Raw genomic sequence first — 16,810 nt, forward strand, 5'->3', positions numbered from 1 at the left:
TGTTCGTGAGTGCTGTATGGATTGTGATGAATTGTATTGTGTGTGCTCCAATGATACAGGTACTAGCTTTGGGGAATGCAACCACACAAACTAAAAAGATAACCAGAAAGAGGCCCTGGAGTACAAATTAGCTACTGGGCTAATAATTTAAACCTTGCTCTATCTGTGCAACATGTATTTTTTCCATATTAGAATTACATTACATATATTTGATTAAACAATAACTTAAGGATATAAAACATGTGAGCACAAACTGGAAATAATGAGTCTTAAACAATATTTTGACTGAGGGATCCATCTAAAAATAGTGCCTCAAGATTAGGTAAAGCAATTATGGGTTCTGTGTGTATTGTTCGTTGGGCTCATTAAAGCTTAACTCTGTCTTTAATGTGCTTTCGTTTGAATTGGTTCACACACAAGAAGCCTGTAGCCCTCAAGGGCCCCCAAGTTCCAACTTTGCCTGGTTGGGAGGATCACAATCAGAGTAAATCACAAGTCTGTCACTTAACTGTAACCTTTAACATAAATCATCTACATATTGTGGAACACCTATCAAGCATACTGAAGTTCAAAATGTATATTGTAGAGAAACAAACCATGTTTCTCTACAATATAGCTAGTTGAAAGACCATCATACAATCTACAACTCTGTCTGCCCTTGATTATGGTGATGTATATATGCATGCTTCTCCCTCCACCTTAAAGCCTCTTGACTGTGTATCACACACACTGTGCTGTGCTTCAAATTCCTCACTCACCATTACATTGCAAATGAGGGAGAAGGGAGCAGCATTGTACTGTATGTTTATTTATAAGGCTCTGCTGCAAAAACTGCCTCATTACTTCTGCTGTCTGACTACATTTAAATACAGTACCTACAATGTCAGGTCACAGGACAATTTAACATTACCTCTTGTTCACACTGAACTTGGAAAAAGTGGGTTCAAATACTATGCTGTGAAAAAAATGGAATGAGCTGCAAAAAAATATGAAGTTTCGCTCCAATTTCACCTGAACAAAAAGGCTGTGTATTATGTAATGCTTATGTATTTGCAATCCCACTTGTAATTGCTTTTCGTAATGCATCTAATGTTTAATGTGTGACTTAATTAACAGTGCACTTGTCTGTGCTTAAACTTTATCCTTGCACACGGGTCTCTCTTGACAAAGACACAATGAGACTACCTGTTTAAATAAAGGATTAAATAAATATTCCTCTAGATCCTGCCAGAATCTCATCTCGCCTGCTTAATAGTTGAACAAGTGGATCCAACAACTGCTTCACGTCCCCTGTAGCTATAAATGCTAACTCAGCTCGCGGTGCTTTAAAGACGTAATCTTCACTTTTCACCTAGGATTAGTTTTAACGACTAGGGTGCTTCATGCAAAGTTGTCATCTTTCAATAATACTTTATTTGACTGGTGAAATCGGGCCCAACTCTTTGTTCTGGGGACGCTAAAGTTTGCGATGCGACGGCGGAGGCAGCGGGATGTAATCCTCACGCCTTTTCGCCTCCTTTGGGCGTACAGCGCATGCGTACGGACACACATTATTTTACACTTTTTCCACTTTAATCCACTTGCTTTTAATTTCACGATTAATCTTGTTAGACTTGTGCGTAACAATATTATTTCGCTAAATTTACGGGCTACAGAAAGCGTTGTTTTTTCTCCAAGAGAGACAACGTACCGCTACCCATCATGCACCGCGCGCAATACTTCCAACGTTTCTAATAACATCTATCATTATAGTTGATATTCCGTGCTCACATCTCAAATAAACAGCTTGTATACGATATATCACCTTAATTAAGTTTAAAAATAGACTTTATACTGGATGATTGAATTGACACCGTTACTGTAGAGTGTATGTCGCTGAATGGCTCCCTGTATCATTTAAAATATAAGGTAGTACACTCATGTTTCTCTTCAGATCGTATAAATCTTTCGCCTTTTACTAAAGATTTCCGTGGAGAGGAACATTATGAGTTCTAACTAATTTTTCGATGCTCTGCCTCGTGCGGGGCTTCCTACTCATGTGAAATATAAAATTATTATGTTAAAACGTGTACTTTATAATATTTCTTCAACTGCAATTGGTTTTATAGTATTCTTCTGTAACTTAGTCTCATAATACATAATGTTCTTTTTATGATCACTTTGTAATTGTGGGAATGCAGCAGCAACAACGACATAAGTGTACTTGTTTGGAATAATTTCATTTATTATTTCATTCATTGTATTTATTGAGGCGTTGTACAGTTTTAAACAAAAATGTTAACATATGATGTACTGCACCAGAGTTAGCTTTAAAGCTAATTTTCATCTGCAGTCCCTTACGAGTAAAACATATAACAGCAAAATAACAAACACTACAAGGCAAAAAAAAAACCCACACAGGACACATTATACAAAATACAAAGCTACACACAATATTATTCCACGACAGAAGTGTTCACAAATATCTCAACACCAATAAAATAAACGAGGTATCATTTAACTTTATACACAAATTCTACCCCGTAAACATTTTCTTAAAAGATTTAAGAGGGACATTCATGTATTGTGTTCATTTTGCTCTGCACATCCTGAAACTGTGTCTCATTTATTTTGGCATTGTTGCTACACTAAAAGACTGTGTGGTTTGTAAGTGTATTAATGATACATCCGAGGCAGATTTTGCTTTAATGTGTACACATAAACATGCACAGTTTGGATTTTTTAGTTAAAACAAGAAGAATGAGGAACAAGCTTACATCAGCAATCTTATAATTGTCTTTGCTAAGTTTCATATTAATACGTGTTAGTTTGCCAACAATAAAACTTCTCTGCTCAGTTATTCATATAGGATGTGAGCAGCACTTTAAACCTGCTTACATGTACATGTCAATAAATCAGTATTAATGTTCTTGTAATATATTATGATAAATATACGCTAAATGGGGTCAGTTTGCATACGTGCATACAGGACCTTTACTTGTAAAAGAGTATTTTTAATTGTAGTATTACTACAATTGTAGTATTGTAGTAGTACTACTTTTACTTAAAGGCCACGCTCACTTTGCCTACCACTGACATACTATACTTGGCATATATAAATATACATTGTCACAAGCTTCCTGCTTTTAACATGTATAATTTTGGTGCCAAATTCAAATAGTTATTGGTTAAAGTGTCAAAAGTTAGATTTATAGTCAGTTCATTTCTCTTTATCTATGTAGGATTTCCATCATTAATAACAGCCGTTGTACAAAGAAAATCAAATGCTTTAAAAGGTGACTTTATCCTGATTTCTTCTTTAGTCTTCCTCCTTTTAAAATGCTCACTGTCCACCCAGATTATTCTTGTGTATGTGAGAGTAAGAATATCCAGACCAGCTAAAACACTCCCACACTGAGACATAAATACTGTGTATCCGGTGGAGAAAAAAAGGAAAAGAGAATTCAACTTTATTAATATCACAATATTGCGGTTCAACATGTGTTATGTGAGTTCAAATCTCCATGAAGGAATGCCTCAAAATATCTCCACTGGGTAAGAGATAGATTTTGTTTGATATTTCTGTTATATATCGACATATTTACATTTATATTTACAGTTGCAGGCGGTTGAGACACGTGGTACGTTTTATTCATGGTTGTATTGGACGGAAAGTCCAACAGAGGGTGTACGCATGCGCAGATCTCGGTGAAGTTGTGTTCATTAGACGCTGGTAAATAAATAGATGTACTAGATGGAACTAGACTTTTAATAAATACTTGGTTGTTTTTTTTTTACGTTTATAGTTTTACATAAAATCCTGTTCAGTTGTAAATGTTTTCTTGTGTTTGTTCAAAAGTTAAAAGGTCAGAGATCCGCCGCACCGTCACTGTAGCGTGTATGTCGGTGAATGACCCCCTTTGTAGTAACTTTAAAGGAGCAGTACACTCATGTTTCTCTTCAGATCGTATAAATCTTTCGCCTTTTACTAAAGATTTCCGTGGAGAGGAACATTATGAGTTCTAACTAATTTTTTGATGCCCTGCCTCGTGCGGGGCTTCCTGTTATGTCCAATATTAAATATTTAGACTTATGTCTTCATAACATAAAACGTAGAGTTTCACTTGACGTTATTAAAATACTGGGAACTCAGTGGCGAAATGTGATGAAGTACATTTACTCGAGTACCGTACTTATAATTTTGAGGTACTTGTACTTTAATTTGGTTTTTTCATTTAATGATACTTCATACTTCCACTCCACTGTAATTCAGAGGGAAATACTGTACTTTTTACTCCACTACATGTATTTCACAGCTACAGTTGTGTAGCTACTTTTCAGACCAATATTTCATACATAAATTATGTGATAATCTTTTTAAAATAACTATAAAATAGCATTGTTATAGATGAGACTATCCAACAGTGTAAACTGGTAAGTTTAGCGTCACTTTGACATCTTTAAAATGCTGCTTACATGAACATCTCAATAAATAATATTCCTGTAATATATTCGTGATGAATATAACACTTTAAACAGGGTCAGTTTGCACAATGAGTACCTTCACTTTGATACTTTAAGTATATTTTGCTGACAATTCTTAAGTTCTTTTACTGAAGAAAGATTTTCAATGCAGGACTTTTACTTAAGTATTTTTAATTGTGGTATTGTTAGTTTTAAACTAAAAGATCTGAGTACTTATTCTTATTCCAACACCGGTAACTGAACAGTACGCACATACAACATACATATGTACAAACAAAACTGATCATATTAGGGATACAACCAGTGACAGTTTTTCACAAAGCAAAACAAATAACACACATTTGTTAACACATTCAAGTTTAGTGTACAAAGAATATAAAATGCTTTAAAAGGTGACTTTATCCTGATTATTTCTTTAGTCTTCCTCTTAAAATGTTCAACGTCTATGCAGACTGTTTTTGTCTACGTGCAATGAATTAATAATATCCAGACCAGCTAAAACACTCCCACACTGAGACATAAATACTATGTATCCGGTGGGGGAAAAAAGAAAAGAGAATTCAACTTTATTTATATCACAATATTGCGGTTCGATATGTGTTATGTGAGTTCAAATCTCCATGAAGAAATGCCTCAAAACATCTCCACTGGGTAAGAGGTAGATTTATATGATATTTCTAATATATATCGACATACTTGACATTTATATTTACAGTTTCAGTCTATGGAAACACGTGGTACGGTTTATTCATGGTTGTATTGGAGGTAAAATCCAGCAGAGGGTGTACGCATGCGCAGAGTTTAGTGGCGTTGTGCTTTAGACGCTGGTAAATAAATAAATGTACTTTTTTATGCGAAGTAGAGTTTTAATATAGACCTGATTGTGTTTGTTTTCTTGACGTGCATCTTTTTAATATAAAATCCTGTTAAGTTGTAAATGTTTTCTTGTGTTTGTTTAAAAGTTAAAGGCGAAAGATCCGCAGCACCGTCACTGTAGAGGGTCTGTCAGTAAATCACTCCGTTTATAGCAACATTAAAGGGACAGTTCACTCATGTTTCTCTTCAGATCGTATAAATCTTTCGCCTTTTACTAAAGATTTCCGTGGAGAGGAACAACATGAGTTTATACTAATTTTTTGATGCCCTGCCTCGTGCGGGGCTTCTTACACTGTCTAAAATTAAAAAAACAAATTTCATAATGACACGCTGAGAATCTAATATAGATATTCCTCTGAACAGGCTGACTCATTAGCAGTGGATGTGGTTACTATAGTGATATAGCAATATGCACGTAGACTGTGTTGTAAACACAACGAAACGGGGACTAGAAAATCCTCATATACTGCATGTATTTGTTCATTTTACTTTAATGAAACAGTATGAACATTCAACATATGTACAGTACAAAACTCATCATATCATGAATATAACTAGAGAGCATTAAAAACTTCAAGAAACTAAAAAAAAACTAGAAAAAAAGCAACAAAGATAACATACATTAGTAAAATAAAACATTATATACAAATACTATTCAGTCATATGTGCATGCTTACATCGTATGTACATTTATTTCATAAATATGCTGCCCACAGTTTATTTTTGATAAACTGAAATATCTGAACATGAATCATTTTGGTACCATAATCAAATAGTTATTGGTTAAAGTGTCCGAAATCTTTGCCTGAAACACCAGTAACATCTTTATCTTTAATATGCAATTCTCTCTTATTATTTTACCTAATAAGTCTAGGAAGTATTTAGTATTACTGTGTTATGGTATGTAATGTCAAAATGAATCACCACTTAGCCACTCTTTCCAGTCCACCCTCAGTGCCATAAAAAGAATGCACAAACATGACGAATGTGTTGGGAAGTATTGTTAAAGTTGGACTTCCCATTTCTCGTGGCTTCAGCGTTGTGATGTGTCACCGGCAGGCTCTCTCAGTAGAGAAACCCACTCATACAGAACAGGAAGCAAGAGTGAAGCGGGCGAGCAGATACGTTTACACGAGAGCAGCAGTTTGAGCTCTACGACTGCAAATCTTTAGATACACAAACTGCTTCAAAGTGCTTTGAGAGACGTCCAATCTTTGGAAACATAAATCAGGCAAGTACACAAATTTATTACCCTACTCTGAAGCCTCGCGATATGTGAGTCTACGATGTGATTTATCTTAATGCTGAGTCTTTAGCATGAAAGTATTTTATAATTTCTTTTATTTACGCTGGTTGTACTTCTATACTTTTTGTTAGATATCACTGACTTGCCAAATTCAACATGATATTGTGAGTTAAATTTGTCTGAGAGCTTAGTAAAGTCATTTTTTCCTATGCTTGTTTTCCCATAACTTACTTTCTTTAGCATTTTTCTTTGTATTTTGTGATGCACATATGATTAAAACACAAATATTAACACTCACACTCAATGAAAATGTTAAGATTTAACAACATGGCTACAAAAAACAACAAAATTGTAGCTTTTGCATGTGAAATAGCGTCTAACTGTTGTTGTTTTTTTCTGGTATGTGTGAACTAGACACTCTCTGAAGATGGTCCATAGGTAAAAAAAAAAAAAAAAAGAGCTTGAAAAGAGAAACCTGAGATTGCCAAGTGACATCACGCTCAGCCGTGGTTGATGCACGCTTCCTGGCTTCCTGCCTTGTGGTGAAGCAGCTTTCAATCTGCTGCAGTCTTCTAGCAGCCTGTGAGTACGTTTAAGTTAAAGTTGTTTTGCAGCAAATGGAAACAGCTTCCTGTCTATTCCTGCACACACAGACAGACATATAACTTTCACCTCTGCCAGTCTTTTGTTCATACTTATCTCACCTTACATCTGAAACTGCGTCGACGTTACTTGTAAGTCAGCATTCTTATGATAAGACATGTCATGTCACTTTTAGTTACATAGCACATTTAAAAACAACAGGAGTTGACCAAAAGTGCAGATGGATTAACATCTGCCTCAATACAAGTAAACACATAAAAGGCAATGATACATAATATAATAGAATAATACATATAATACATAGAAGGCAAGACTAAAGTGGGAAATACCTAAAAATACTAAAATAATAAAATCGAAGTGATACAATAAGAAGTTAAGAGAAACAACCAAACCAACAGCAGATTAAAACACAGTGAGAGGATGTTAAAAATAAATTAAGTGGGCTTGACAAAAACCATGAGGCAACCTCAGAGTGAACTAAAAGCAAGAGAAAAAAGGTGGCTCTTTAAATCTGATTGGTGGAACAGGACTTAACATGGGACCGGAGACTATTTCGGAGTCTGGGAGTAAAAACAGAAAAAGCTCGGTCACCTTTGGTTTAGAGGCGTGAGTGGATGACTGAGAGGAGGCATTGTTAGGATGACCTAAGTGACCTGGGGGGACAGAATATGGAATCAGCAGATCAGTAATGTATTGTGAAGCTAATCCATTTAAAGCTTTAAAAACTAAACAAATAGTAAGATTTTAAAATCAATTCTGTATTTTCACTGCAATGCAAGTGAGCCAGAAAGAGGAATGACATGATGTCTTCTCTTTGTTCCACTTTAAAGTCTAGCAGTTTCATTTTGAACCATTTGGAGTTGAGAAACGGTGGAATAGGTCAACCCCCTTTACAGAGAATTACAGTAGACAGATAACTGTTTCCAGGTGCTCATGAGATAAAAACGGCTTTAATTTGGCTATGATGATAAACTGATAAAAGCTGCCCTTCACAACACAGCTGAGTTGTTTGATAAAATTCAATGAAGTGTCCAAGAAGACACTAAGATTTTTAACTACAATGTGCAGATCTGCGGACAGGGACCCAAGCGCATAGCTTAGGCTAGTAGCAGAGCTAGGAGGGTCGAATATGATTACTTCAGTTTTGTTTAGTGTCATTTAGAAAGTTAAAGAGGTTCTTCAGTGAGCAGGCGCTGTCGGGTGTCACCGGGAAATAAAACTATATGTCGTCTGCATAACAGTGAATCAGAATATTGTAGAGCCAAGAGGAAGCATTTATAATGAGATTTTGTTTTTTTAAAAAAAAAAGATGAAGTCTGTCAAACACTAATGTGAGAAAGAGATTCTTATGTTGTGCTTCTGTAGGTGGAAGTGCATATGAAAACCACACCAACTGCACGTTTCCTCTATTTCCAGCTCCAAGATGTTGATGCTGTATCTATGACGATGCATTGACACACACACACACGATTACGCCGGAGCATGGAGCTGTCAGTGCAGTATGAGTATGAGTACACTACGAGGGATGGTCGCCTCGTGTGCATCAAGCCTGATGAAATTTACATCCTGGTCTCCAAGACTAATGAGCACTGGTGGCACGTGTGCAAAGACAGGGACTCCAGGCCCTTCTATGTCCCAGCGCAGTATATGAAGGAGCTCCCATCATGCACTGGAGACTCTCCTGGTCCTGATAAACTGGATTCAACTGAGAGTGAGGCTGACAGTAAGCCAGTGGACGAGGCTAATGTAACACCAGATACAGCTACAACAACAGTGAGGCGTGTATCAGCTCAGAACGCTCCAAGAGAGACACACCGGTTCTCCACTTTTGGTTTCTGTGGGGAGATACCAGATGTGAAACCTTGTGAGACTCTGGAGGAAGTAAAGATCACCAAAAGCTCTGCACACACTCTGGATAATATAGAGACACATAGTTCAACAGGAGACATGCAGCTGTATGCAACACCTCATCATGTCACGAAGATCAGAAATGGACCATCACAATCAAACAGCTCACCGCAGGATGAAAAAGTAGAGCAGCCGCAGACTATTCTTGACGATGAAGATATGAGCTTCCCTTTGCCCCCAGATTTACCGATATATGACACCATACCAGAGCTGATCACCACAACGTTTGATACAATACTTTCTGAGCTGCCGGATCCTGTTGATTCAACTCAGCAGCAGAGTTCGAATCAAACTGCAGAGGAAACTTCTTCTAAAGATGCACTTCCCGTTGAGCAGGTAAGAATTTTAATGAAATGTTCAGTTTTTCATTGTTTTTATTCATCATTCTCAAGCTTGTGTTCAAAATGTGACAATGTGATTTCACAGACACCAGGGGGCGCAGTTTTACCACAAATCTAGGCTACTCCTCCTACTGTAGTACACTGACTAAAACTGTATTCACCCCCCATGGAACTTTTCATGTTTTATTATCCTAAAACGTTAAATAAAAATAGATTTAATGTGGCTTTTTTTGAAATTTGTTCAACAGGAGAAAGATCCTTTAATGTCAAGGTGAAAAATGAAACACACATTACTTGTTTTTAAGTATTCTCCCCCTTTAATGGGACATATCTAAATTACCACCTGTGCAGACATTTGGTTTTGGATGTCACATAATTAATTAAATAGAAATCACCTGTGTGTAGTCAAGGGATTTCAATTCACTGTAGTATAAATACACCTATCTGGAGGGTCCCGATACAGGTGTGTCAAATGCAAAGCAATCACAAAAGTCACATTAAATCCAACTTGATTCATTGGTTTAATTATAAAAAAAACTTCCAAGAGGAGTGAATGCTTTTTATAGGCACTGTGTGTCAGTGGTTCCCAATCTGGGCGTCCGGACCCCTACAGGGGCCACGAGTTAAATCTGAGGATCTGAAAGAAGATAAAACATGTTAATATACACAAAATAGTCTTATTTTTTCTGACATTTCCTCTTCACTGCATAGTTTTCCGCAATGTGACTAAAAAAGTTCAAATGAAACAATCTTAGAAGAGGAAATCACTTTTTTTTTTTTTCTCACAACCTTGTGACACATACAATGTGTGACGAGGGGTTACAAGTTGACACTGCTCCGTTTTAAGGGTTCACAAGGCAAAAACAATCTCAACTCACCTTAACTAACTCACATAAATGATTTCACTTCCTTCTCCTCAGGAGAAGTGGGAAGAGAGCTGGTTGTTATCGAAATCTCATCCTTATCATTTGCATCTTTCAGTCACGTGAAGTTTATCACCTGTTAACACATCAAGAGGATTCATTCTGTTTACTCTCTGGGCTTCTGTGCATTTTAAAAACAGGTGCACGATTTGACTGCTCCTTGAAGAATACATGATAAGTGTGGAGGTTAAAACTTACAGTTCTCACCAACTTTAGCACATATTTACTGTATGTTGTGAAAGCACAACAAGGACTAATTAGTATAGAAATGCAGAAGTGGTGCAGTAGTGACAAAATGGGCATAAAGTATCAAAAGTGAAAGAACTCATTAGGCAGAAAAATTGCTTTTGTCAGCTTTTATTAATGTAGATATTCAGATTATTATTACAAATACCAAGTAAGCCACATTTTAATGTTGTAGTTGGTTGAAGTGGAGCTAATTCTACCTACTTTATATAGTTAAAGTTAATTAATATGTTTTAGCTAATTTATTTGTTTGGTAGTTTAATCCTTGATAAAGTGTAATTTTATCATACTGTAGGTTTTCTGAGTAAAATCTTAATCTGGGAAGTAACTTTAGCTGTCAGATGAATAAAAAGTACAATATGGAGCTGAAGTGTAAGTAGCGTAAATTAGAATAACTGAAGTAAAGTACATATACCTTAAATTTGTATTCAAGTGCAATACTTGAGTGGGTCTACTAGGTTATTGTTTTTACTGGATTTACTGGAAGGATGATGAAATCCCGACTTTAAAAGGGTTGTTCCTTAAATATGAAACCTATGAGCAGAGCATTGTTTTAAAATGCCCACAGGAGATGAAGCAGCAATAGGATCTCATGCTGGCTAGGATTCATGGAAGAAACAAAGGGATTGTTGTGGGTTTGCATGTTAACTCCAAATCACTACAAAAAAAAAAAAGATCCACAATAAGAACACCTCTTTTAATCGCATTTACTCTCAAAGCTCGCCATTTCTTCAAACCAATAAAGAAATCTTTACAGGGTGAAATAATCAGACACAGATTTATTCGCCAAGTACAAGGAATTCAATGTGATCCAGATGTCAACAGGAAGTGCAATAAACATTAAACAATAAACATAAACACAAACATAAAAGAGTAAAAACGGGTCAAAGTCGCTGGTGATCAGTTGCTTGGATGAGGTTTAAATACTTTTGGTGGAGTCATCTGTTTGTTTTCCACATTGTATCATTTTTTTTTTTTAAAGAAAATGTTTAAAACTGAATTAAGACAAGTGGAGGAAGTAGCAGTACTGAAACATAAAAATACCCCATTACAAGTAAAAGTCATACATACTGAAAATTTGTATGACTTAAGTAAGAATACTGTATGTAAGTATAATTAGCTAAATTAAAATTTCACAGTAAATAGTGTGACCGAGTGTTACTGGTATACATTATATTATTTGTGAGTAGCTGCAGGTGTTTTTGTAATTAGTGGAGAACTTTATTATCCAGTTTATTAAAACATCAAAACATACGCACACACACACACACATATAACAACACTGACTGTATGAATACTGCTAATAATGAAGTACAACACAAAACATTTAAGAAAAACACCTTAAGAAACCAAATGTATGACTATCGGGTAGTTTAAATAATGTTTTATAAGATGTTTTGTATATAAAATCTTAACCTGGAGAGTAGTTGTTAAATAAATGCAGTAAAAAGTTCAGTACTTCCCTCTGAAATGTGGTACAAGTGTAAAGTAGTACCTCAGATTTGTGGTTAATTACAGGACTTGAGTAAATCTGCTTAGTTAGATTCCTCCTCTGATTAAGACTCTTTGATTAGATTTTAGGGATCTTTACACTAAGTCTGAACCACTTGTTGATTTTGACACTTTTTTTTTTTTTGCAGTGAAGGTCCTGACTTGGATCACCGTTATTGGTCGAGTTCACAGTATCTGTGCCAACTCATCAGCATATGAATGGCCGCTTCATGCCATTTCATTTCAATGGACTAAAAGAGGTGTTTCTTGAATTTAAAAAAAAAAAAAAAGCAGCTGATTCAAGTTCTCAGTTTTGGTGGGCGAAAGTCTCTGCGGGGTGTGGAATCACTGTTTTCACCGGGTGTGTATACTTTGATTGGCAGCTCTTGCTCTTGGTTACTTGTTTAGGAGGATCTGTAGGCTTGCAGCGTGAGATTTGCCTGCAGATTGGCGCAGGAAAGGGTTTATTTTGTGTTTTTTTTTTGTTTGCAAAATGCTGTGTGCGGCCAATGCTGTCACTCCAGAACAGGTTGCAAACAGGTTGCGTCGGCTGGGTGGCTTCTTCTGAGGCAAGGAAGGAGTTAATGTGAAAGCTGCCGGCCACTCCCAAACCTCCAGCTGCTACCTGGTTTCCCCCAGTACCGATGTCGATCCTGGGAATTATGGCTCCGCAGGGAAACCATAAAACATTTGCGAATATATAAGCTCGACTTGCTTACTTTTTCTATCGGATGTAGTTTTGTCGATTAGAGGAGATTAAAACTTTAGTTTCAGGTAAGTTTCACAACTTGTTTTTTTTTTTTTTTTTGCACCTGTTGCAAGATTACACGAGAAGTGACGTCAGCCGCCGGTCACTGCTCGTGAAGTGCGATGAGTTTTATGCTGTTTTCAACCAAATTTTATGAGTCAAGTAATGGTTTTCACCCTCTCCCAGTATACCCAGTGACTGTGTGTGCATCATAACCCCGTAATTACCAGCACAGTTTGTTGCTTCAGTGGGAGACTTCTTTTTATTTTAACAAACTCAGAGGACACTCCTGCATTTTAAAACATAATTTGTGTGTTTCTGTTGTTGAATGAGCTCTGCACTTTCAAACAGGACTGCAGACGTGCCAGGACCCCTCAAGTGCATTAATTCACACCCCACAATGGAGTGCCATCTCCATGGTGATGTGAGGGGGGTCTGGCCTGACTCCCAACGAGCTGGGCTTTGGAGCTTTTACTGCCAGCTCTGTCATGCAGTTGGCGTGTGCGCGCATATGTAAAGTGCAGAACTTGCAATTAGCACAAATGTAGGTCACTTAATATCGAGGGTATGTGGGCTGTTCTTTGATCTCATCTGGGATATTAAGTTTGGTAAGTGGATGATTAATCCAGCGGGGATTGTGAATATAAACTTTGGTTAGTTTTAACTTCGCAGAAAAGCATGAACGGATATTCAGGCCTGTTTTGTTTTATGGTGATATTCATCTTATTGCTATGCTTACGTTGAGCCTTTATATTGTGTTGCAGTCTTTATTGTGGCTATTTATGGCACCAGCATGTCTCAAAGATTGACCTCTGATCAATATTGATTTATCTCTGATCAATCTTTATCACTTAACGTTAAGGAAAGAGGTCCAATGTCCCATTGATCTTTGGCAGCTAAAAGAAAAGTTGACCTCATGTCTTTGCCCCCCTTGGTGATCCTCTTCTTCCATATAATCATTTTTGGAGAGAAACTGTGGGAGCCAGTAGCTTCATCGAGAGCACCTCACCTACGAGAGAGCAGTAATTCCTTGTGCTCTGTGGAACAGACAAAAATCAAATGCCAAGAAACTGCTCCAACAGGTAGTGTCAGAGTGTACATACCTGCTCGACAGAACATATGTGTCCAGGGGCCAGAAACAGGTGTGTGTAGGTTTAAGCTTCATGATTGTTGGTAGTCAGTGAGAGACCTTCACCTTCACTATTCTTGAGTCATATTGTATTGCTGGTATTTAATTGTGATGTGTTTTGCCATTTGACCAGAAAGCTTGCAAGAGGGAGTTAGCACATTATGTGTGACTTTAAAGGATAGATGCACCTTTTTTCCAAGACTTTTTCAAGATGTTAGAGCTGCAATGATTAGTCGATTAATCGATTAGTTGCAAACTATTCAATTAGTCGCCAACTATTTTGATCATCGATTAATAATTTTGAGTCATTTTTAAGAAGTAAAATGTCCAAATTTTCTGATTCCAGCTTCTCAATTGTGAATATTTTCTGGTTTCTTTAGTTTCTATGATAGTAAACTAAATATCTTTGGGTTGTGGACTGTTGGTCGGGACAAACAAAACATTTGAGGACGTCATCTTGGGCTCTGGAAAACAGTAATGGACGTTTTTCACCATTTTACCACCATACCACATTTTGCGGCCTAAACAACTAATCATAAGGAAAATAATCGTTAGTTGTAGCCCTATACTCACGTGGTCATATGTACATCAAAAGTCACCCTTTTTAAAGCAATTTCAATGTAACTGATGGACATAATTTTGTGCGTAAATGAATTCTTGAGTTCAGCTGAAGCTAATGTCTGAGTTAGACAAGCGGATAACTTCCAAAATTAGTCTTTTTTAGTATAAAACTGAAGAAACAAAAAGACGGAATTTCATACTAAAAACACTGAAAGTTTGGAAGATTCCCACCTGATTTTTCTACCTCAGACTGCTGAAATCTCATATTAAGTTCAGCTGAACCTCAGAGTGTATTTTTGCACAGAGAATATAACTCTTTCCATGTACATTTGGGCGTGTAAGTATTGTTTAAGATGAACTATAAATGAAATGTGAATTTATTCTTTTATGGTTTTACAAGCAGCCTGTGTGTCATGCAGGAACAGTACTTTATGTTCTTAATGCGCCTCACATAAGATGTGATACTGGATACAGTAAGGCAGGTCTAGGCGCAGTTTGTGCCTCTCATGTATTACTGTTACATTCGAGTCACAGAGCTAAGCGCTAGATTTACTGAAAAATAAATACCCGACAATCTTTGATAAACCCAGAAAGTCTTTTAACAACAATTAAGGCTGTTCTGATGGTATTTCCAGGATCTTCTAACAATCTGGATGAACATCTGAACGTAATCTGAACATAATAATATATCAATATAACCGTTAATAACATTTTAACTTTTGGTTCACATTGTACGAATTGAGTAAGGAGATATGTCATTTCTGGCTACAATCTTTGTTTGGATTAGGAACAAGAGACACAACCAACGGGTTAAAACTTATTTTTTGGTGTAACAGATTGAATATTTTTTCATCCAGACAGTTAGAGGAGTCTTTGAGGATTCTGGAAACACCTTCACAACAGCACTAAGTGTTGTTAAACTTTGTTAATTTTTCAAAAAATCAATGTTGTTTTTTTTTCTTCAGAAAACTGGTTGCTTAGCTCTGTGACATGAATGTAACTGTAACACATGTGAGGCACAAACTGGGGCTTCAACACACCAAAGAGTATGTTTCACAAGGATGTTCAAGAGTAATATGATTATTAAATATGAGATTGTAAAGCAGTGCTCCACTCAGACTCACTTGCCAAGCAAGACAAGAGAAAGCAGAAGGTCTGCATTTGTCTTGACTTTCTTGACTCACGAACACCTTGAAATAGTGATCTAGAAAATAACATATAGATAATCTGCAGCGAGCCTCAGCTGGTATTTGTTAGGAGTCATACACACAGGAATCTTTTGTGTCTTTACTATGTGTAAAATGTTTTTTTCATAAAGTTGTGCTTGATTACAGTAATCCTGTTGTTCAGTACATCCTACCTTGAATGCAGGGGTGTTTTGCTGCAGTCATTAGTTCAGAAGAAAAGCTTCCCAGAAGGAAAATCACAGCTAAAGCCCTGCGCATTTTAGAGAAACTGTTTCCAGTTTGTTTCCATGCTGTCTGTTGATATTTACTTGCATCTGCAAACTAAATGTCATGTGGCATCTTTGCAGAAAAGTGGGGTTTCCATTTCGCTTGGTAACTTGGGACTTAAATATTCCCCCCTCCTACACAAACAACACAAACACCTACAAAGTAAGAGAAAGAAATCCATCATAAACAACCAATTTCAGCTGGTTTTTTAATTTTTTTCACTACCTTGGCATGCAGACGTAGCCTGAAGTGTAAAGATAAGAATGTGATAAGCTGCACATTGGGGCATTTCTGGAGTCATCCTGGATTCTGGGCCATGAGGAGTGTGATGTAAGAGGAGGGGGGGGGGGGGGGGTGGAGCCACATTGATTCAATAGCTCGACTGTGTGCTTTGTGGCGTGATTTGGGCCCCAATTTGGTGCTCCATTGTTTGATTGGATGAGTGCTAATGTGGTTAAGTAATCAAGCAGATTGCTGGTTCATGCATAGCTGAGGGCAGAGAGTTTGTCTATTCTGTGCTTAAGGATTTTCACCCCAAATCATGCTGGAAAACACTGTCCACAGTCTACATGCAGTTGTTACAGATATTCATTTGCATATTTTAAGCAAAGCAAATGAAATACAAACAGTTTTTCCGTCTGTGAATGATGTCTTTCACCAGAATTTAAAAAATTAGACGTAACAGTATAATCATTTCAAGGCTTTTCTTAGGCTCATTTGAATTGCAAACAATTTTCTGTCCAGGCAGAATGGAAAAATGTTTTGGATGTTCCAGGAAGCATTGATTCATCACAGCCATGATACACACTGGAGCTTAGGG

General features: G+C 36.8%; 1 protein-coding gene and 3 non-coding genes across 4 annotated transcripts in view; all 4 read left to right on the forward strand.

Annotated features, from left to right (window-relative positions):
• Nucleotides 1-1,913: 1,913 nt before the first annotated feature.
• Nucleotides 1,914-2,028, forward strand: LOC121887655. The gene has a single exon (XR_006093016.1). It is a non-coding gene; the product is annotated as a U5 spliceosomal RNA (small nuclear RNA).
• Nucleotides 2,029-3,923: 1,895 nt separating this feature from the next.
• On the forward strand, nucleotides 3,924-4,038 carry LOC121887654. Its single transcript, XR_006093015.1, has one exon. It is a non-coding gene; the product is annotated as a U5 spliceosomal RNA (small nuclear RNA).
• Nucleotides 4,039-5,511: 1,473 nt separating this feature from the next.
• On the forward strand, nucleotides 5,512-5,625 carry LOC121887659. The gene has a single exon (XR_006093020.1). It is a non-coding gene; the product is annotated as a U5 spliceosomal RNA (small nuclear RNA).
• Nucleotides 5,626-7,025: 1,400 nt separating this feature from the next.
• The window catches only part of arhgap27 (Rho GTPase activating protein 27), a 28,939-nt gene continuing 19,154 nt past the window's right edge, over nucleotides 7,026-16,810 (forward strand). The window contains exons 1-2 of the mRNA XM_042398208.1: nucleotides 7,026-7,168; nucleotides 8,606-9,433. Coding sequence (XP_042254142.1) covers nucleotides 8,672-9,433 — 762 coding nt within the window. The 5' untranslated portion in view covers nucleotides 7,026-7,168; nucleotides 8,606-8,671. The remainder of the gene's footprint in view (nucleotides 7,169-8,605; nucleotides 9,434-16,810) is intronic.

This window comes from Thunnus maccoyii, chromosome 20 (genome assembly GCF_910596095.1).
Source record: "Thunnus maccoyii chromosome 20, fThuMac1.1, whole genome shotgun sequence".
In the NCBI taxonomy this organism is placed as follows: Eukaryota; Metazoa; Chordata; class Actinopteri; order Scombriformes; family Scombridae; genus Thunnus; species Thunnus maccoyii.